We start from the raw sequence: 22,184 nt of genomic DNA, 5'->3' as shown, positions 1-22,184 counted from the left end.
GGGCCGAATGGTCTACTTCTGCACCTATTGTCTATTGTCTATTGACTCTGCCCAGAAGAAGGCAATGGCAAACCACTTCAATAGAAAAATTTGCAAAGAATGATCATGGTCAAAGACCATAATTGTCCATGTCATACAACATGCACGTAATGATGATGATGAATATCATGTGAACTCATTTGTTTATGGAGGTGTCCATTACACGGCCATTTTTAACCCAGGAACAGCCAATATCCCCAAAATGGTGAAAATATAATGGTGGTAAAATGGATTAAAATGCCTGCAATAAACCATTCAGGCAAAGATTACTACCTTACTCTAGTGTAAACTGTGTTCCTTCGATTCTCGCGCACAGTTTTAGTGAAGACATTCTTTTGGTTCTTTAGGCTGAATAACATCTGATTGTAATCGACATCCTCTGAAATTCACTCCGACTTACGCACTGGATAATGTCTGTAGGAGGATGTACACATCAGCCAAATTAAACATGATGCTTAAGTTTCTTGTGCGGAGTATAGTAAGTGTTATCTAGTCTGACCAGTGGGAGACCGGTAGGAGAGGAGCTACCCATAAAAACAGTCAAAAGCTCAAAGTAAGTTCAAATTCAAAATAAAATTATTATCGAAGTGCAAATATATTACCAAAAACTCATTTTCTTGCAGGCATTCACAGTAGAATGAAGAACTACAATAGAACCAATGAAGGCCTTCATGCAAAGTCAAACAAACAAACAATGTGCAAAGAAGACCAACTGCACAAATACAAACGAACAAACAAGTAAATAAATAATACTGAAAACAAGAGTTGTAAAGTCCTTGGAACTGTGTCCCTGGGTTGTGGAATCAGTTCAGAGTTCAGGTTATCCAGGCTGATTCAGGAGCCTGATTATTCAAGGGTAATAACTGTTCCTGAAGCCAGTGGTGTGGGAACTACGGTTCCTGTACTTCCTTCTCAGTGGTACTAGTGAGAAGAGAGCATGGCCTGGATGATGATCCAGCAATCATTCTGCCATTACATGGGTGACATTCCTGCTTGGATCTGGTGTTTCCTCATTGTAATGACATAGTTTGACAGAAAGGATGTTTGTTCCAAACTAAGGAATGATAGAAGGATCTTCTGTTGTATTCCAACAGCTTGTGGAGATACCCTTCAGGACTCGATGGGAAACTTTTCTTCTCCTGGTTTTCCGAACGGGTATTCATCTTTTACGCACTGTGTGTGGAGAATATCGGTCACTCCTGGAGAGAAGGTAAGAGTCTCCTGTCTTTGCTTTGGTGACCAATGGACAGCCTCATGGGGCTACAGCAACCCCCCAAAACCCCAGGCTAGGAGCTTTAGGACTTCGGAACCCACAAGGGTTAATGCAATCACTTAACTATGCCAGCAATAACTGATCAGCTTTTGAGTGTATGGAGATTTTGAGTTCTCCCCATGGCCACAAGCGTTTCAGACTGACAGACAGACATACTTTATTGATCCCGAGGGAAATTGGGTTTCGTTACAGCCGCACCAACCAAGAATAGTGAAGAAGTATAGCAATATAAAACCATAAATAATTAAATAACAAGTTAATCATGTCAAGTGGAAATAAGTCCAGGACAAGCCTATTGGCTCAGGGTGTCTGACCCCCCGAGGGAGGAGTTGTAAAGTGTGATGACCACCAGGTGCTCCAGTTTCCTCCTACATTCCAAAGACTTACAGTACTGAGCAACATTCTTAGGCACAGACTGTGTGTTTTGCAATTTGTTTTTTGCTGCAGCAGCAAAAACTACAGTACTACATTACTACAGTACTGTGCAAAAGATTCGGGCACCCTATGCGGTATACACTCTTAACACTTCTGCTCAGTAATGTGCGGGTTTGGATTAGTGAGCTGTGGGCATGGGAGAGTGGCAGCACCTTTGTGCCGTGGGCTTGGAGGAGCAAAGCAGAAGACTGTAACATCGGAACAGTGAGCTGCCGGTCTCCGCTCTCGGTTTGCAGGAGCGATCTCTCACTCCCTTGGTGCTGACAGAGAGCCTCTCTGAGATGCCAAAGTGCTGCTGTATGCATTGTAATGTTCAAGGTCTCTTTGGGGGCTTTTGCTATTGCTTGTGTGGTGGGGGTAGGATGGAGGGTCAGTGCGTCGGGGGGGGGGGGAGCAGAGAAGGGTTAATGCCTGTGCTGCTTCTTGTGTGCGGGAGGGGAGGGGGGCTTCAGGGGTCTGATGTTGCTACCATTCACTCTTTGGGATTTCTTGTTTCTTGGATGCCTGTGAAGAGGGAGAATTTCAGGTTGTATACTGTACATAATCTGTGACATTAGATCAAACCATTTGAAGTATTTGAAGCATTTCACACTATGTCTCGACATACAAATCAAAGGAGATAAAGGCTAATCTTTAAAAAGCTCTCACAGACACTAGATCAGCAACTGCAAAATTGACTCCAATATCTCTCTCATATCACACACAGTCCATTCCTCTACACTTCAGTCAAAGTTAACCTCTTACTCATTAGTGCAATGGCTTTGAGTCTCTTTGGGAAAGAGAGCTTAAGTGTTTTCCCACCCACCCTGTGGAAATCCACCTCAGTGAGTCATGCGTGGTTTTCTCCTGAGATGGGATTGGGAGAGCACAGTCATTCATGAAATCATCTGCGGGAAACTTTCCTCCGTACTTTCTGGGTTGTCCCACAATCTGCCGGGTAAAGGCTGCTGACGAAGATGGAAGAAATGCAGATTAGTAAAGGGACACCACATCGTTGTCTTACTCCTGGGACCTTGACTCTGAATCCAACTATCCCTGCCACTGACCCGACTGTTACCCCAGCTGTTCGCTGTGTCAAGAAGAATCTTTCTAACTAATCAACAGTGTGGTGTGAATGGGTACCTGGGGCAGGACAAATTCAAGTTCAAAGCAACACACACAGAATGCTGGAGGAACATGGCAGGTTATGCAGTGTCTATGGAAATGAATAAACAGTTGAAGTTTTGGGCCGAGCCCTTTCTTCAGAACAGGAAAGGAAGGGGGAAGATGCCAGAATAAAAAGGTGGGAGGAGGGGAAGGAGGGTAGTGAGAAGGTGTTAGGTGAAGCCTGGTGGGTGGGAAAGGTAAAGGGCTGGAGAGGAAGGAATCTGATAGGAAAAGAGAGTGGACTATAGGAGAAAGGGAAGAGGGCAGGGACCCAGGGGGAGGTGAGAAGAGGTAAGAGGCCAGAGTAGGAAATAGAAGATGGTGGGGGGGGGGGGGGGAGGGATTTTTTTAACTGGAAGGAGAGATCGATGTTCATGCCATCAGGTTGGGGGCTACCCAGATGGAATATAAGGATTTGCTCCTCTATCCTGAGGGTGGCCACATTTTGGCACAAGAGGAAGTCATGGACCAACATGTCGGAACGGGAATGGGAATCGGGTAAAAACCTCTCCTATCAGATTATAAACAACGGAAGTTCTGCAGATGCTGGAAATCCGAGCAACACACACAAAATGCTGGAGGAACTCAGCAGGTCAGGCAGTATCTATAGAAAAAAGTACAGTCGATCTTTCAGGCCGAAATCTTTGGGTACTCAGTCCTGCCAAAGGGTTTTGGCCTGAAACGTCATCTGTACTCTTTTCCATAGATTCTGTCTGGTCTGCTGAGTTCCTTCAGCATCTTGTGTGTGTTTCTCCAATCAGATTCCTTCCTCTCCAGCCCTTTATCTTTTCCACCCATCTGACTTCACCTATGACCTTCTAGCCATCCTCTTTATCCTCCCACCCCACTGTTTTTATTCTGGTCTTTCCCCTTCCTTTCCAGTCCTGTTGAACTGTCTCAGCCCAAAAAGTCAACTGTTTATTCATTTCCATTGATACTGCCTGACCTGCTGTGTTCCCCCAGCATTTTGTGTGTGTTGCTCTGGAGTTCCAGCATCTGCAGAATCTTCAGTGTTTGTTATTGTTCAAGTTGATTGTCGCTCAGCCGTACAAGTGTGTATTCCACCAGCATCTGGACTCTTTATTCTCTTTCAGATTATTCTAAACTTCACTGCCATGGACACGTTCAGGAGCCGCCTGTGCTGGTATGATTATGTGGAAGTACGGGACGGATACTGGAGGAAAGCGCCACTGCGGGGTACGAGAGCGTAAACTCTTGACTCGGACCGTAAGACAGGGGAGAAGAATTAGGCCATTCATCCTATTCAGTCAGCTCCACCATTCCATCATGGCTGATTTACTATCCCTCTCAACTCCATTCTCTTGCCATCTCCCCGTAACTTTTGACTCCCTGACTAATCAAGAACCTGTCAGGTTTAAATATCCCCAATGACTTGGCCTCCACAGCCGTCTGTGGCAATGAATTCCACCGATTCACCACCGTCTGACTACAGAAATCCTTCCTCATCTCTGCACTGAAGGGACGTCCTTCTATTCTGGAGCTGCTTCCAGACTTCCCCAGTTCTACTCCTCTGGTGCTAGACTCCTCCACTACTGGAACCATCCTCTCCACGTCCACCCTGTCTAGGCCTTCCGATATTCAATGGGTTTCAAAGAAATCACCATATTTTAAACACCAGGCCTAAAGCCATCAAACCCTTACATTTCTGCCACCATTCTCGTGAACCTCCTCTCGAAGTTCTCCAACGCCAGCGTATCCTCACTTAGACGAGGGCTCACCATGTTCCAGGTGTGGTCGAGACAATGCCTTAGAAAGCCGCAGCTTTTTAACACTGTGTTTAATTGCATGTTTCAATGTACATTTATAAATAAGTCTGGATCTGACAAACGGTAACAGATCCAGCACCAATCCTTGTGGCGCACCACTAGTCACGTTTCTGAATATTATGGAAGTGAAGTGATGTGGGAGTGGTATGAGGAAATCGTACTGAGGGCGGAGGTCAGCTGTGATCCAGATGAAGAGTAGAGCAGGGCCAGGGGACCTACTAATGCTCATTTCCCTTTATGTTCGCACGTTCACCGTCTACTCTCTGGTTAACATCATCTCCAACCTGCTTTACCTTTCCAGGCAGGTTCTGTGGCGATAAGATTCCACCGTCTCTCATCTCGACAGACAGCCGCCTGTGGATTGAGTTTCGAAGCAGCAGTACCTGGGTTGGCAAAGGGTTCTCAGCCGTCTATGAAGGTAACTCCAGTAAAGATGCTATTTCAAGTCAAGATGTTGTTTTAAAATCATGTACCAAGGAGGTTCCTGGGCACTGAAATTTAAAAGAATGAGAAATGGCAGGGTTTTAATTGAAATCTGCCAAATATTGGAAGACCTAGATCAGGAATTTCCAACCTAGGGTCCACAGGGGAAGGAGCTACAAGAGCCTTAGGTTCCACGCCAACAGGTCCAGGAACAGTTATTACCCCTCAACCATCAGGTCCCACACCACCAGGTTCAGGAATGGTTATTACCGCTCAACCATCAGCTCCCACACCACCAGGTTCAGGAACAGTTATTACCCTCAACCATCAGGTCCCACACCACTGGGCTCAGGAACAGTTATTACCCCTCATCCATCAGCTCCCACACCACCAGGTTCACGAACAGTTATTACCCCTCAACCATCAGGTCCCACACCACCAGGTTCAGGAACAGTTATTACCCCTCAAACATCAGGTCCCACACCACCAGGTTCAGGAACAGTTATTACCCCTCAACCATCAGGTCCCACACCACCAGGTTCAGGAACAGTTATTACCCCTCAACCATCAGATCCCACACCACCAGGTTCAGGAACAGTTATTACCCCTCAACCATCAGATCCCACACCACCAGGTTCAGGAACAGTTATTACCGCTCAACCATCAGGTCCCACACCACCAGGTTCAGGAACAATTATTACCCCTCAACCATCAGCTCCCACACCACCAGGTTCAGGAACAGTTATTACCCCTCAACCATCAGCTCCCACACCACCAGGTTCAGGAACAGTTATTACCCCTCAACCATCAGGTCCCACACCACCAGGTCCAGGAACAGTTATCACCCCACAACCATCAGGTCCCACACCACCAGGTTCAGGAACAGTTATTACCGCTCAACCATCAGGTCCCACACCACCAGGTTCAGGGACAGTTATCACCCCCTCAACCATCAGATCCCACACCACCAGGTTCAGGAACAGTTATTACCCCTCAACCATCAGATCCCACACCACCAGGTTCAGGAACAGTTATTACCGCTCAACCTTCAGGTCCCACACCACCAGGTTCAGGAACAGTTATTACCCCTCAACCATCAGGTCCCACACCACCAGGTTCAGGAACAGTTATTACCGCTCAACCATCAGGTCCCACACCACCAGGTTCAGGAACAGTTATCACCCCCTCAACCATCAGGTCCCACACCTCCAGGTTCAGGAACAGTTATTACCCCTCAACCATCAGGTCCCACACCTCCAGGTTCAGGAACAGTTATTACCCCTCAACCATCAGATCCCACACCACCAGGTTCAGGAACAGTTATTACCCCTCAACCATCAGGTCCCACACCACCAGGTCCAGGAACAGTTATCACCCCACAACCATCAGGTCCCACACCACCAGGTTCAGGAATGGTTATTACCGCTCAACCATCAGCTCCCACACCACCAGGTTCAGGAACAGTTATTACCCTCAACCATCAGGTCCCACACCACTGGGCTCAGGAACAGTTATTACCCCTCATCCATCAGCTCCCACACCACCAGGTTCAGGAACAGTTATTACCCCTCAACCATCAGGTCCCACACCACCAGGTTCACGAACAGTTGTTACCCCTCAACCATCAGGTCCCACACCACCAGGTTCAGGAACAGTTATTACCCCTCAAACATCAGGTCCCACACCACCAGGTTCAGGAACAGTTATTACCCCTCAACCATCAGATCCCACACCACCAGGTTCAGGAACAGTTATTACCCCTCAACCATCAGATCCCACACCACCAGGTTCAGGAACAGTTATTACCGCTCAACCATCAGGTCCCACACCACCAGGTTCAGGAACAGTTATCACCCCCTCAACCATCAGATCCCACACCACCAGGTTCAGGAACAGTTATTACCCCTCAACCATCAGATCCCACACCACCAGGTTCAGGAACAGTTATTACCGCTCAACCATCAGGTCCCACACCACCAGGTTCAGGAACAGTTATCACCCCCTCAACCATCAGGTCCCACACCTCCAGGTTCAGGAACAGTTATTACCCCTCAACCATCAGGTCCCACACCTCCAGGTTCAGGAACAGTTATTACCCCTCAACCATCAGATCCCACACCACCAGGTTCAGGAACAGTTATTACCCCTCAACCATCAGGCTGGATAATCTACCAGAGTGGATAACTTCACTCACCTCATTAATGAACTGCTTCCACAACCTATTGATCCTTTTTCAAGGTTTCTACAGCTTATGTTCCCAATATTATATATATATTTTTTATTTGCTCAGTTTGTCTTCTTTTGCATATTGGTTGTTTGTTAGTCTTTGTTTGATTCTATTGTATTTCTTTGTTCTACCGTGAATGCCTGTAAGAATATGAATCTCAGGGTAGAATATGGTGACATGTACGTACTTTGATCATAAATTACTTTGAACTTTGAACTGCCTCCTCCATCCTGCATTGCGTATTGCTGCTGATTCCAGGAACAGAACATACTCCAGCCACTGCCTTAGCTCCACTCTTCTGGTCATCGGAAAAGGGAGTGGGTTCCCGAAAGATGCTCCCCACCCGAGACCAGATGTTGGTTGTGAAGTCACAGCTGGACAGTGATTCACGGAAACCTCCAAGTTCCCAGGCTACTCCTGTTGATGAAGCAAAAACAAGGGAAGTGACAGAGAGACCCCAGAGAAGGCGCAGGTGTCTTACACGCAGAGTAACTGGTGGGCATGGCTCAAAGTTCAAAGTAAAGTCAAATTTATTATTAAAGTACGTGTATGTTAATACCAGAGGGCATAGTTGTAATGTGATTGCAGGAAATCATGAGGAGGTTGTTGGATGTAGGTTTCTTACACAGAGAGTGCCGGGAGCATTGAACGGGCTGCCGGGATGCTGGAGTCAGACACATCAGTGACATTTATGGGACTCTTTTAGATAGGCACGTGGATGAAAGAAGAATGGAGGTTTATGTGGGAAGGAGATGTTCGATTGATCTGAGCATACGTACATAGAACATAACAGCACAGTGCAGGCCCCTTCAGCCCGCAATGTTGTGCCGACCATTTAACCTACTCTCAGAGTTAAGTTAAAAGATTGTCACACATTGTGAGCTGAAGGGTGTGTACTGTATTCAGTGTTCAGTGTTACCGTTTGCTCAGAATCAGAGTGAGGTTTAATTCCACTGATAACTGTCGTGAAATTTGTTGTTTTGCGGCAGCAGTGCAGAGCAATGCATAACAATTCTATAAATTCCAATGAGTGATATAGATATATAAATTGGGTGTCGGAGCGGAGATACGTCCCTACCAAAGGAGGTGTAAGATGCTCCTTCCCTCCGCTAGCCTGCAGGTCACCCTTGGGCAAGGTGCAGACCTGGTTATGTGACCACTGACACCAGGCAGACAGTCACTGTAAGGTATGGATAACAGCTGGGGTCACTGAAGAAGACAATGACAAACATTTTCTGTAGAAACTGTTGCCAAGAGCAATCATAGTCATGGAAACACAGTGATGCCCACATCATACCACATAGCACATGATGATGATAATGATGGGGTAAGCAGGCAGATAGCATTTCTATTAGAGTGCATTATATCAGGAACATTTACTTTGTCTAGTCTACGCCAAGGATGAATGATCTAGTCAGAACATAAAAAAGTCACCAACACAGCCTGGTAAAGCTCGCCACATCATTGAGCACATCTACAGGGACCGCTACCACAAGAAGCAACATCCATCATCAAGGGCCCCACCACAATCAGACCATGCTCTCTGCTCACTACTACTAACAGTCAGAAGATACAGGAGCCTTAGGTCCCACACCTCCATGTTCAGGAACAGTTATTACCCCTTATCATCAGGTCCCACACCATCAGGTTCAGGAACAGCCATCAGGTCCCACCCCACCAGGTTCAGGAACAGTTATTACCCCTCAACCATCAGGTCCCACACCACCAGGTTCAGGAACAGTTATTACCCCTCAACCAGTAAGGATATGGGCTCAATACAAGGACTTTTTCAACTCAGTATCTCAGTATTACTTATGTATTTATTTATCATTAAAATAATTGCATTTGCACAGACTGTTTCGCTCATTGATTGTCGGTCTGTGTGTAGTTAATAATTGCTGTGCTTGTACTGTGTACACCAGCAAGAAAAAGAATCTTAAGGTAGTATATGGTGACATATACATTCTTTGACAATAAATTTACTTTGAACTTTGAACTTCATGGAGTGCCTCCAGAACTACAAAACAGGATGGGGGAGGAGGTGGAGGAAAGAATCTAGGAGCATCTCATTTCAAAAGCCTTTCCATGTGAAGTGGTTCATTCAGAGCAGAGAGGGAGCATTGTTTGTGTTTGCTCATATACCCTCACCTTGGCTACTTGGGGTTAATTATGCCACATGAGGGCTCATCACCGCCCTCTGCTGGTCAAAGCCGCTTAGTACCGCTGGGTTCTGCTTTGAAATTTAAAGCAACCAGTGTAAGTGAAGGATTAAATGATCGATGAGCTTTATTCGCCATGTATATTCATATATATTACGTCTTTGCTGTGGGATGTTGGATTGACAAGCAACAAGAAAACAGCAAAGTTGTAAAGAATAAAAAGTAAAGTTAGAGGTCAAAGTATGGATATGGAATAAAATGTGCATAAATACATTAATACCAGCACATAAATGGAATTATCAAAAGTGGTTCAAAGCTTTTACAGTGCAGTGTATTTGCTGGGGGTGGGGAGGGGTAAGTTGGAGGGAGCTAGACACAGCAGCAGAATGAGGCCATTTGGCTCATTGAGTCTGCTCTGCAGGCCTAGCTAGAAAGATTGATTAAATTAACTGCCTAGGGGAAGAAATTTTTTAAGATGCTATGTGTTTTTTTTAATAGCCCTTTAGCAGCGGACTCTAACCAAATCAGATTACCGCTGCCAGCAAGTCCCTCAGGTTTGTTATACCCGCGCACTCAGCCTCAGTAATGGTTGTCGAAGATGTGTACTCAATCCATTGTTAGCAATTGGCAAACGTACAGTCTTGAAGTAATAAAACATAAAGTGCCCTCAAGTGCAGGTCAAGCGTAATTGAGCGGTCAACAAAAGCTGCAACATCCATCGGTCCCCGGCTGCAATCTGACCAGAACAAATCATGAATACATAACTTGTTCCCTTCGCTTTGCCACGTGACTAATTATCATCATAAACGCGCAACACAGAATGCGATGCAGATAGAGGACAGATCATGGCTGCCCCAAGCCCTACCACGTTTTCCAGAAAGGAGCCTTTGGAAGAAGGAGTTTGCTGATTGGGTAGCGTCCGCAATGATTTTGACATCTTTGTCCTGGGCTCAGACAAGTCCTACACTCATGGTAGACTTCAACTCAGGGCCTTTCCAGCTGTCCTGGTAGTTTGTGAGAGGCTGCTGCACCAGACCAGGCAGTAATGGCTGATGTGAGACAATGAGACCATAAGATATTCGAGCAGAACTTAGCCATTTAGCCCTTCGAGTCTGCGCTGCCATTTCATCACGGCTGATGTATTTTCCCTCAGCCCCAATCTCCTGCTTTCTCCCTGTATCTCTTCATGCCCTGACTAATCAAGAATTTGCCTCCACAGCCACAGAATTCCACAGATACACCACTCTCTGGCTAAAGAAATTTCTCCACTCTAACAAGGTGTCTCTCTATTCTGAGTTGTGTCCTCTGGCCTTAGGCTCCCCCACCAATGGAAATATCCTCTCCACACCCTTTTGAAGGCCTTTCACCATTCAATAGGTCTCAATCAGGACACCTGAATTCCAGTGAATACAGGCCCAGAGCCATCAACTGTTCCTCATATGATAAGCCTTTCAATTCCAGATTCATTTTTGTGAACTTCCATTGAATCTCTCCAGTGTCAGCACATCCTTTCTAAGATAAGGGGCCCATAATTGCTCACAATACTCAAAGTGAGGCCTCGCCAGCGCTTTGTAAGTCCTCAACATCACATCCTTGCTTTTATATTTTGTCCTCTCAGAATAAATGCTAACATTGCATTTGCCTTTCTCACCTCTGACTCAACCTTTAATTGAATGTTTAGGGAATCCTGCACAGTGACTCCCAACGCTCTTTATGTCAGCAATGTAAAGTTAAAATCTATGTACGGCCTTGGGGAAGCTGGGATTATAATGTGCAGAGGTTTTTGCAGGTCAGGTAGAAGGAGGGCTTAATGAGACAGCACTGTGATAGCTTTTAGCTACAGGGAACTATGACTGTCATTGCACAGCTTAGTCTAATGTCAAACACCAGAGGAAATCCCCAGGACTTGTATTCCCCGTGCACTCTGAGTCCAATGTCAGATGGTGATGGAATGTGTCTGTGCACTTCATGTTCTGAGATGCAGGGATTTAAAAAGGGGTTCAGTTGTGATATTATTATTGGTCTCTTCAATTGTATTGTTAAAAAGAGCTGTATTTTGGAAAATAAAAGACGAAATAGAACGTCTAGCACAGTAAAAGCCCTTCTACCCGCGATATTGTGCCAACCCTTTAACCTACTCTAAGGTCAATCTAACCTTGCTCATCCAGCTGCAAGCTCATCTTGCTATCCACTATGCCCCTAGTCTTGGTGTCATCTACTAATTTGCTGGTCCAGATTTCCAAATTATCATCCAGATCGCTGATATATATGACAAGCAACGACAGTCCCAATCCCTGTGACACAATAGGACTCCAGTCAGAGAGACAATGTCCTTCACATGCAGGACATTATCAAAAGTCTTGATGAGAAACATTGGAAGTCAATGGGAGTGTAAGCCTGCAAAGACTCCATTGTGATTACCCGCCCTCTGTCCTCTCAGGAACACAAGTGAAACGGTGATATTGCAACATGTGAGCTTTGATAGCCAGATACCACTTAAAATGCTCTGGTTTCCTCCCACATTTCAAAGGCTTATCGGTTGGTAAAGGTTAGTGAGTTGTGGGCATGCTATGTTGGTGCCAGAAGTGTGGTGACACTTGTGAGCTGCCCAGAACATCTTGCAAAAGACACACTTCACTGTCTGTTTCGATGTTTGAATGCACACATGACAAATAAGGCTAATCTTTAATCATACAGGACCTGGAACCTATTCCCCAAGTCATAGCAGGGGGTACTCCAGCTCTGAAAATAGGTTCTCCTGATCATTTTGATCACTGTTAATAAACTAGGGCGGCATGGTTGCATAGCGGTTAGCACAACACTTTGCACTACAAGCTGCCGGCTTCGAATCCCACCGCTCACCGTAAGGAGTTTGTACGTTCTCCCCGGGACCATGTGGGTTTCCTCCGGGTGCTCCGGTTTCCTCCCAAAGTCCAAAGACATACTGGTTGGTAGACGAATTGGTCATTCTGAATTGCCCTGTGATTAGCTGGGAATAAATCGGAGGACTGGGGTTGGAAGGGCCTATTCTGCATTGTATCTCAATTGATAAACAAATAAATATTCAACATTCATACAATACCTTTATCTGTAAACTCCTTAGCCTTAGACAAATATCAAAGATTCTTCAACTTAGTGGATAAAGTTATAGAAAGACGTGGCGGGCGTTCCAGAGGAGTTTCACTGGGAGTAGAGAGCATGTCTATTGAAGATGGGTTGAGTGGGCTGGGGTGTTTCTCTCTTGAACAAGGGAGGATGAGAGGTGGGTGATAGTAGTGTACATGGCGATAAGAACCAGAGATTGGGTGGACAGCCACAGACGTTTTCCAGCAGGGCAGAAATATCTAATGGTGATTGGAGGAAAGTAGAGAGGGGGAATGTCAGACATAGTTTTTTACACAGAGAATGGTGGTGTGGGGAGCACCCTGCCAGGAGCAGTGTTATATTAGAAACAGTTAGGAAACTCTTAGATGGTCACATGAACAATAGACAAATGGAGGGCAATGTGGGAGGGAGGGGTTTGATTGTCTTCAGAGTAGGTCAGTGGCTTTTTCCACTGAGGTTGGCTGAGACTAGAACTAGAGGTCATGGGTTAAGGGTTAAAGGTGAAATATTTAAGGGGAACATGAAGAAGGACTATTTCCCTCAGAGGGTGGTGAGAGTGTGGAATGAGCTGATAGTGGAAGTGGTGAATGCGGGTTCGATTCCAAGATTTCAGAGAAATTTGGGTAGGTACATGCATGGGAGGGTTATGGAGGGTTATGGTCTGGGTGCAGGTCAGTGGGACTAAAGTTCAAAGTAAATGTTATTATCAAAGTACATGGATATCACTTTCTTCTCGTGTGGGCATACTCAGCAAATCTAGAGAATAGCAACAACATCAGGATTGAGGAAGGCTCCACCAAAGTGCAGAAGACAACAAACTGTGCAAATGCTAATATAAATAAATAGCAATAAATAACCAGAACATGAGATAATGAGATAATTGTCCTTAAAGATCATTAGTTGTGGGAATATCTCAATGGATGGGCAAGTGAGTGTTGTTATCCCCTTTTATTCAAGAGCCTGATGCTTGTGCTAGATGGGCTGATTGGCTTGAATCTGTGCTGTGGTGTTCTATGACTTTATGACTCTCAATGGCAATCACAACATTGTGGGCTGAAGGGCCTGTACTCTACTGTACTCCTATATTTTAAAATGCGTCATTGGTCCCCATTCCTGCTCCTTACTGTGCTGAAATGGAACTTGACATTAACCTGAACAAATGGCTTTTATCTGTTCCTGTTTTGTTCCAACACTCCAATTTCTCTACGTAATTTAAAAAATTCCTTAATCCTTTTAATCTTCTGCACTCAGGGGAATATAAATTCAGACAGTATAATGCCTCCTCAGTGTAAATAATCTAACATTTTGCTGTGAACCTGTGCTGTGCCCTTTCTAAGATAGTTACTCATGGAACATTTGATAAGTAATCACTGCGAGCCTCTGTAAATAAAATATTGGTCAGTGTTTGGTTGATGAAGTCTGTGTGTGGGGGTTAGTTTAAAGGAGATGTTCAGGGTAAGTTGTTCTGCGTGCAGAGTGCTGGGCAATTGAAACACACTGCCAGAAGAAGCAGCAGATGTAATAGAGGAGCTAAAAAACCAATTTGACAGGCAGATGTAGCATGGTGGTTAGCACGACACTCTACAGTACCGGCGACCCGGGTTCAATCCCGCCACTGCCTGTACGTTCTTTCCTCGACCGCGTGTGTTTCGTCCGGGTGCTCCAGTTCTCTCCCACAGTCTAAAGACTCACTGGTTGGTAGGTTAATTGGACATTGTAACTTGTCCCATGATTAGGCCCGGGTTAAATCGGGGGTTGTTGGGTCACACAGCTTGAAGGTCATGAAGGGCCTATTCGCGCTGTATCTCAATCAATCAATAAATAAAATAACTCATAAACAACCAGGCAGCAGGGGATCCAGTCCATGTTCCGATAGAACTAGAATTTATTTATTTATTGAGTTACATCGGAATATGCCCTTTTGGCCTTTTGAGCCACGTCACCTAGCAACACCCGAGCCTAATCACAGGGCAATCTACAATGACCAATTAGCCTACCAACCATATGTCTTTGGACCTTGGGAGGAAACCCACGCGGTCACAGGGAGAACGTACAAACTCCTTACAGGCAGCGGTGGGAATTGAACCCAGGTCGCTGGTACCATGGAGTGATGTGCTACCACGCTGCTCCAAATATAGAAGTAAGGATGTGATGCTGAGGCTTTACAAGGCACTGCTCAGACTGCACTTGGCACCGTGAGCAGCTCTGGGCCTTTTACCTAAGAAAGAATGTGCTGGAGAGGGTATGGAGGAGGGGTACAAGAATGAGCACAGGAATGAAAGGGTTAATGTGCTGCCTTTGGAGAGGGTACGGAGGAGGGGTCCGAGAATGAGCACAGGAATGAAAGGGTTAACATATGAGCAGCGTTTGATGACTCTGGGCCTCTACTCACTGGAGTTTAGAAAAACGAAGGAGGAATCTCATTGTAACCTACCAAAGGTTGAATGGCTTAGATAGAGTGGACGTGGAGAGAATGTTACCTGTTGTAGGAGAATCGAGGGTCTGAGGTACTGCCAAAAAATAGAGGAATATCCTTTTAGACCAGAAATGAGGAGGAATTTCTTTAGCTAGAAAGTGATGAATCTGTGGAATTGATTGCCAGTAATGGCTGTGGAGGCTAAAGTGTTGGGTATATTGAAAACAGAGATGGGCACTGAATTAGTAAAGGTGTCAAAGGTTACGGGGAGAATGGTGTTGAGAGGGAAAATATATCAGTCATGATGGAATAGTAGAGAAGACTTGATGGGCTGAATGGTCTGATTCTGCTCCTGTGTTGTCTGATCTGATGGTTTTATAATACAGAGCATACATGCATTTGCCCGCAGACATGAGCAGCAGACCAAATGCCAACCCCTATGGGACACTGCTAGTCACTGGCCGCTAACCAGATAATCATAACTAAATCCTAACTCCATCCGGTGTTACGTGTTGTATGGTACGGGAGCTTTGGGATAAGCAGGAATTTCAGCTGACTACACCAGCAGCCAGTCTTCAGTCAAAGTTTCACTCTTCACTGGTTATGTTTTACCTGAACACCCTTAACAATTGGTTGCAGTGATTGGAAACCTCACCTTCCAAATAATCCCATTTCTTTTCTTTTAAACTCTTAGCCATCTGCGGAGGAGATATCAGCAAGGATCTGGGGCAGATTCAATCGCCCAACTACCCTGATGACTACCGTCCGTCGAAAGTCTGCATCTGGAGAATAAGAGTGTCCGACACGTTCCATGTGGGACTGGCCTTTCAGTCCTTTGAGGTAACTTTTAAAGTTAAAAGAAAAAAAAAGCAGGGCAAATTGCTGGAGTTTAGAAAAATGAGGAGGGATCTTGTTGAATTTCGAAAGGCCTAGGCAGATTGGATGTGGAGAGGATGTTTCCTATATGAGAGTCTAGGACCAGAGGACATAGCCTCAGAATAGAGGGGTATCCTTTTAGAACGGAGACGAGGAAGGATTTCTTTAACCAGAGAGTGGTGAATCTGTGGAATTCATTGCCACAGATGGCTGTGGAGGCCAAGTCATTAGGTATATTTAAAGCAGAGGTTTAATTATTAGTCAGGCCTTCAAAAGTTAAGGGGAGATGGCAGGAGAATGGGGTTGAGAGGGATAATAAATCAGACATTATTGAATGGTAGTGGGTGGTGGGGTGGAGATGCATTTCTACCAAAGGAGGGGTAAGGCGCTCCATCCCTCTGTCAGTGGTTGCATAACCAGGACTTGTGATTTGCACCAGCTGTTCACACAACCATCCACCACCTGCTCCCATGGCTTCACCTGGCCCCAATCAGGGAAGAGGGGGGCTAAGCAGGTGCTACACCTTGCCCAAGGGTGACCTGCAGGCTAGCGGAGGGAAGGAGCACCTTACACCTCCTTTGGTAGAGACGTGTCTCCACACTGCCACCCCCCATTTCCTTTGACTCACTATCAAACATCTGACGATGTTCTACCTTACTTATTAGTGTTTTGTTCTAACTTTCTTTATTAATTTCTGCACTTTCAATCCCCAGGCTCGCTACTATTTCTGGTAATTTTTCATTTGATTTAGCCAAATTTTTCATTTGGTTTATTCAAACACAGATGTAGCTTTCTTCATTTTAGAATTTTGTGCCTGAGAGAATTCATGCCTTTGAATGTATTCTCCCAATCAAACAATGACCCATATGATAGTTCATTCTGTTTAGAATACAAACCCTTGAACTATCTGACTTTATAACTCAATATAAAATTCATCTTGCTATTGTCACTCTCCCCCAAATGCCTGTTGAAAACCAACTTATCAATTAACCCCTTGTTGCATGAAACAAGATCCAAACTAGCTGATAACACACGATAATTTAGAAGGCATGTGCTGTTGTGAGAGGCTGGATAAACTCGGGCTGTTTTCTTTGGAATGGCGACACTGAGGGGAGATCTGATAGAGGTTTATAAGATTCTGAGAGGTATTGATAGAATAAACAAGGAATATCTGTTTCTCAGGGTTGAAATGTCTAATACCAGAGGGCATGCATTGAAGGTGAGAGGGGGTATTTTCAAAGGGGATGTGAAGGGTAAGTTTTTCACTCAGAGAGGGGTGGATGCCTGGAATGCTCTGCCTGGTATGGTGGCAGAGGCAAATGCATTAGAGGCTTTTGAGAGACACTTGGATAGGCACGTGGATGTGAGGAAGATGGAGGGAGATGGACATTGTGTAGGTGGAGACCCATATCAGAATCATGTTTATTGTCACTCACATATGTCATGAAATTTGCTTTTTTTTGGCAACAGCAATACAGTGCAATACATAAAATTATTACAGTGCTGTACAAAAGTAGTAGGCAGCCAAGCTATATACATATGTGCCCAAGACCTTTGCATGGGACAGTATATACTACCATATATATAACCCTGAGATTTATCTTCTTGCGGACTTTCACAGTGAATACAAAAATCAATAGAATCAATAAAAGATCACATCCAGCACGACGGACAAACAACCTGTGTGCAAAAGACAACAAACTGAGCAAATGCAAAAAAAAAAGAAATAGTAATAATAAAAATGAATAAATAAGTATTGAGGACATTCGACGAAGAGTCCTTGAAAGTGAACCCATAGTTTGTGGGAACAGTTCAGTGATGGGGTGAGTGAAGTTGAGTGAACCATCAAACCAGATAGTAATGTGAAGACCCGAAATCTATCTTTCTCCCTGCAGATCGAGAGACACGATAGCTGTGCTTATGATTATCTGGAGGTCCGAGATGGAAGCACAGAAGACAGCCCTCTGATTGGGCGTTACTGTGGCTACGATAAACCTGATGACATCAAGTCAAGCTCCAATAAATTGTGGATGAAGTTTGTATCTGATGGCTCCATCAACAAAGCTGGGTTCTCCGCAAACTTCTTCAAAGGTGAAGTCTGCTCAGCAGAGACGTTCATTGTTCACTGATCATTGAAAAGACATCGAGAGTGTGGGTATTAGTCGGGAATGTGGTATTGAGATGGAGGTTCAACCAATAGAGGATCGGGCAGAGCAGTTCGAAAGTGCCTGCTCCTGCTCCAACGCTTTTATGATTACTAAGGCTTCAAGAACAAAAGTGAAAGACCCGGGTCCCCAATTCCATGTTCAATCTTTAAGGCATTGGGGTGGAGGGCTGGAGATACGTTTCTACCAAAGGAGGTGTAAGGTGCTCCTTCCCTCCGCTAGCCTGCAGGTCACCCTTGGGCAAGATGTAGCACCTGCTTAGCCCCCGATCAGGGTCACGTGAAGCCATGGGTGCAGGTGGTGGATGGTCGTACGAGCAGCTGGTGCAGATCACAAGTCCTGGTGACCACTGACGCCAGGCAGGCAATCTCTGAAGAGTATTGATAATGGCTGGGGTCACCCGTCTTGTAAAGACACTGTCCAGAGGAAGACAATGGCAGACATCTTCATGGAAAGACTATGATTACCCATGTCATATGAGATGGCACAAAATGAACAAATGAATGCTGTTTAAGGCCCTTCAGCCCACAATGTTATGCCAACCCTTTAATCTACTCTCAGATCAATCTAACCCTTCCCTCCCATACAGTTCTCCATTCTTCTATCATACATGAACCTATCTAAAAGTTCCTTAAATGCCCTTAATGTATCTGTCTCTACCCCAGCACCTCCCCCTCCCCCCACAGGGTTACCTTCGCACCCACCTATTCCCTGTGTAAAGAACTTACCATTGGCAATCCCCCCTCCAAACACCATAATATTGTGCCCCATTATATTAACCATTTCCATCCTTGGAAATATTTTCAGGCTGCCCACTTAATCTACGCCTCTTATCATCTGGTACACCTTTATCAAGTCACCTCTCAATCTTCTTCACTACAAAAAGGGAAGTCCCAGCTTGTTTAACCTATCCTCACAGACATGCTTTGTTGGAAATTATGTCCCTTTTAGGCTAAGGTCAGCATGGTTTCTTCAAGGGAAAATCTTGCTTGTCAAATTTGGTAGAACTCTTTGAGGAAATAACAAGCAGGATAGATAAAGGAGAATTGGTGAATATTGTGTACTTGGATTTTCAGAAGGTCTTTGACAAGGTTTTGCACATGAAGCTGTTTTACAAGGTAAGAGCCCATGGTATTACAGGAAAGACATTGTATTAGCATGGATAGAGGATTGGCTGATTAGCAGGAGGCAAAGAGTGGCAATAAATGGGGCCCTTTCCGGTTGGGTGCCGGGTGACTAGCGGTGTTCCATAAGGGTTGGTGTTGGGACCACTTCTTTTTAAGTTATATGTCAATGATTTGGATGATGGAATTGATGGCTTTGTGGCCAGGTTTTCAGATGAAACAAGGATAGATGGAGGGGCAGGTATTGTAAAGAAGCAGGGAGCTTGCAGAAGGACTTGGATTAGGAGAACGGTCAAAGAAGAGGCAGATGGAATACAGTGCCAGGAGGTGTATGATCACACACTTGGGCAGACAGAACTAAAGTGTAGACTCTTCTCTGAAGGGGCAGAAAATTGAAAAATCTGAGGTGCAAAGAGACTTGTGCGTCCTTGTGCAGGATTCCCTAAGGGTTAATTTGCAGGTTGAGTCTGTGGTGAGGAAGGCAAATTCAATGTCAGCATTCATTTCAGTAGGGCTGGAGTATAAAATCAAGGGTGTGATGCTGAGGCTTTTTAAGGCACTGGTGAGACCTCACTCGCAGTGAGCAGATTTGGGCTCCCTATCTATGACAGCATGTGCTGATATTAGAGAAGGTTTAGAGGAGGCTCACGAGGATGATTCTGAGAATGAAAGGTTTATCATATAAAGTGCGTTTGTTGGCTTTGGACCTGTACACTGGAATTTAGAAGAATGGGGGGAGGGGAGGATCACATTGAATATTGAAAGGTCGAGATAGAGTGGATGCTTCCTACAAAGGGGGAGTCTAGGACCAAAGGTCACAGTCTCAGAATTCAAGGATGTCTCTTTAGAACAGAGATGAGGAGGAATTTCTTCAGCCAGAGGGTGGTGAATCTGTGGAATTCATTACCCCAGACGCCTGTGGAGGCCCAGTCATTGGGTACATTTAAAGCAGATGTTGATAGGTTCTTGATTAGTCAGGACGTCAAAGATTACAGGGAGAAGGCGGGAGGTTGGGGTTGAGAGGGATAGTAAATCAGCCGTGACCTTTGTCTTATGGACCTATGGTCTTGTATAAGAGTATCACATGTTGAGCTCAATTCTCCTCGTATGTGAGTCTCCTCACTACAAACTGGTGGAGTTCTTTGTAAAACTGTTAGACTTGGCAGCAGTCACTGTCTGGCTGTCTGACTCACTTGGATAGACAGTTCTGAATTGATTTGCCAATCCTCATTTGGTTTTGGCCAAAGATGCTCTTGGCTGAGGTAATACAGATCCGCTCAGAGCAGAAATTGTATGCCTACAGTGAGAGAGAGTGCAGATAGGAGAGCCTGCGACTTGAGATGCTCTCAGTGTGAGCTGGTCCACGGGTCATGTGTGAATCATGGTCTACAATTCATGGTCTTCTGAATCTTTGATTCAGAAATAGCCCAGAGTATTGGTATGACATTGAAATGGAATGCTTGCTGTCATCCTTAGAAACCCTTCAGCTTGATCTTTAGGATAATCAGTGTGTTCGGGTCGGAAGGTCTATTGGGAATGTCTGTATGGTGCACCAGCGAAGCATTCACTAAAGTTGTGGTTCACCAGAATGGAAAATCCACCGGAATGAAAATTCCCAGTGGGTTGGTAGTGTGGAGATTTCACCACAACATTCCACAGATAGTTGGGAAGCTGCGAAGTTTCTGTCATGGTGGTCTTAAACACCAGGATGCCCGATGTGACCCATTTGCTGGCCTGCATCAGCAAATCACAAACGACAGAGCGATCCCGAACACACCTGGAACATCAGCCCGGACTGAGGAAGGGAATCCAGCTTCAGATGATGGATTTTGTAATCAGACCTGACTTAACTCAGGGGTGTCCACTTAGAACGGGGATGGGGAGGAATTTCTTCAGCCAGAGAGTGGTGAATCTGTGGAATTCACTGCCACAGGCAGCTGTGGCTATTGGGTCATTGAGTGTATGTAAAGCAGAGGTTGAGAGATTTTTGAGACAACAGGGTGTGAAAGGTTATGTGAAGAAAGCAGGAGAATTGGGTTGAGAGGAAAATGAGTCAGCCATGATCAAATGGTGTAGCAGACTCGATGGTCCATGGCATAAAAAATGTTAGAAGCCTTGAAAAATATTGTAATTTACAGTAAGAAATGTATCAAAAATAAATAAGTGGTGCAAAAGGAGAGTAAAATAGAGTGGTGGTGTTCACGGACAGTTCAGAAATCTGATGGCCGAAAGGAAGAAGATGTTCAGAGAGCATTGAGAGTATGTCTTCAGGCCCCCGGGGTTGGATCCTGAAAGAAGATTGTTCTCCCCGTGACTTCTGGGTGCTCTTGCTTCTTCCCACATTCTGACGGTGTACGGGTCTGTGGTCATGCTATGTTGCTGTTGGTGACACTTGCGGTCTTGTGTTGCGTGTGCTCATGTGTGCTTTTGCGTTGACTGCATGGATGTGTGAATGTGTACTTGTGTGTTTGGTGTATGGCTGTGTTTGTCGGGAGCCCCTGTGTGAACAGTCGGGGTCTCTGCTCATTAATAGATATTGATTCCTTTCCCTCCCTTTTACAGAGGTGGATGAGTGCTCACGGCCTGACAATGGGGGGTGTGAGCAGCGCTGCGTTAACACCCTGGGCAGCTACAAGTGTGCCTGCGATCCTGGGTATGAACTCGCCAATGACAAAAGGAGCTGTGAGGGTAAGAGGATCTGTTGAAATCCAGAGCAACACACACAAAATGTTGGAGGAACTCAGCGGGTCAGACAGTGTTTATGGTCAGAGTAACACACACAAAATGCCGGAGGAACTCAGCAGGTCAGACAGTGTCTATGGTCAGAGTAACACACACAAAATGCTGGAGGAACTCGGCAGGTCAGACAGTGTCTATGGTCAGAGTAACACACACAAAATGCCGGAGGAACTCAGCAGGTCAGACAGTGTCTATGGTCAGAGTAACACACACAAAATGCTGGAGGAACTCGGCAGGTCAGACAGTGTCTATGGTCAGAGTAACACACAC

General features: G+C 45.3%; 1 protein-coding gene across 1 annotated transcript in view; it reads left to right on the top strand.

The window, feature by feature from the left end:
- LOC132390668 (bone morphogenetic protein 1-like) overlaps nucleotides 1–22,184 on the top strand; it is a 308,728-nt gene that overhangs the window by 258,049 nt on the left and 28,495 nt on the right. Inside the window, exons 9-14 of the mRNA XM_059963235.1 lie at nucleotides 1,134–1,249; nucleotides 3,988–4,090; nucleotides 4,982–5,098; nucleotides 15,705–15,850; nucleotides 17,782–17,977; nucleotides 21,738–21,863. Coding sequence (XP_059819218.1) covers nucleotides 1,134–1,249; nucleotides 3,988–4,090; nucleotides 4,982–5,098; nucleotides 15,705–15,850; nucleotides 17,782–17,977; nucleotides 21,738–21,863 — 804 coding nt within the window. The remainder of the gene's footprint in view (nucleotides 1–1,133; nucleotides 1,250–3,987; nucleotides 4,091–4,981; nucleotides 5,099–15,704; nucleotides 15,851–17,781; nucleotides 17,978–21,737; nucleotides 21,864–22,184) is intronic.

The sequence above is a fragment of the Hypanus sabinus genome, chromosome 1 (genome assembly GCF_030144855.1).
Source record: "Hypanus sabinus isolate sHypSab1 chromosome 1, sHypSab1.hap1, whole genome shotgun sequence".
Lineage (NCBI taxonomy): Eukaryota > Metazoa > Chordata > Chondrichthyes > Myliobatiformes > Dasyatidae > Hypanus > Hypanus sabinus.
This window is presented reverse-complemented; position numbering and strand designations above follow the sequence as displayed.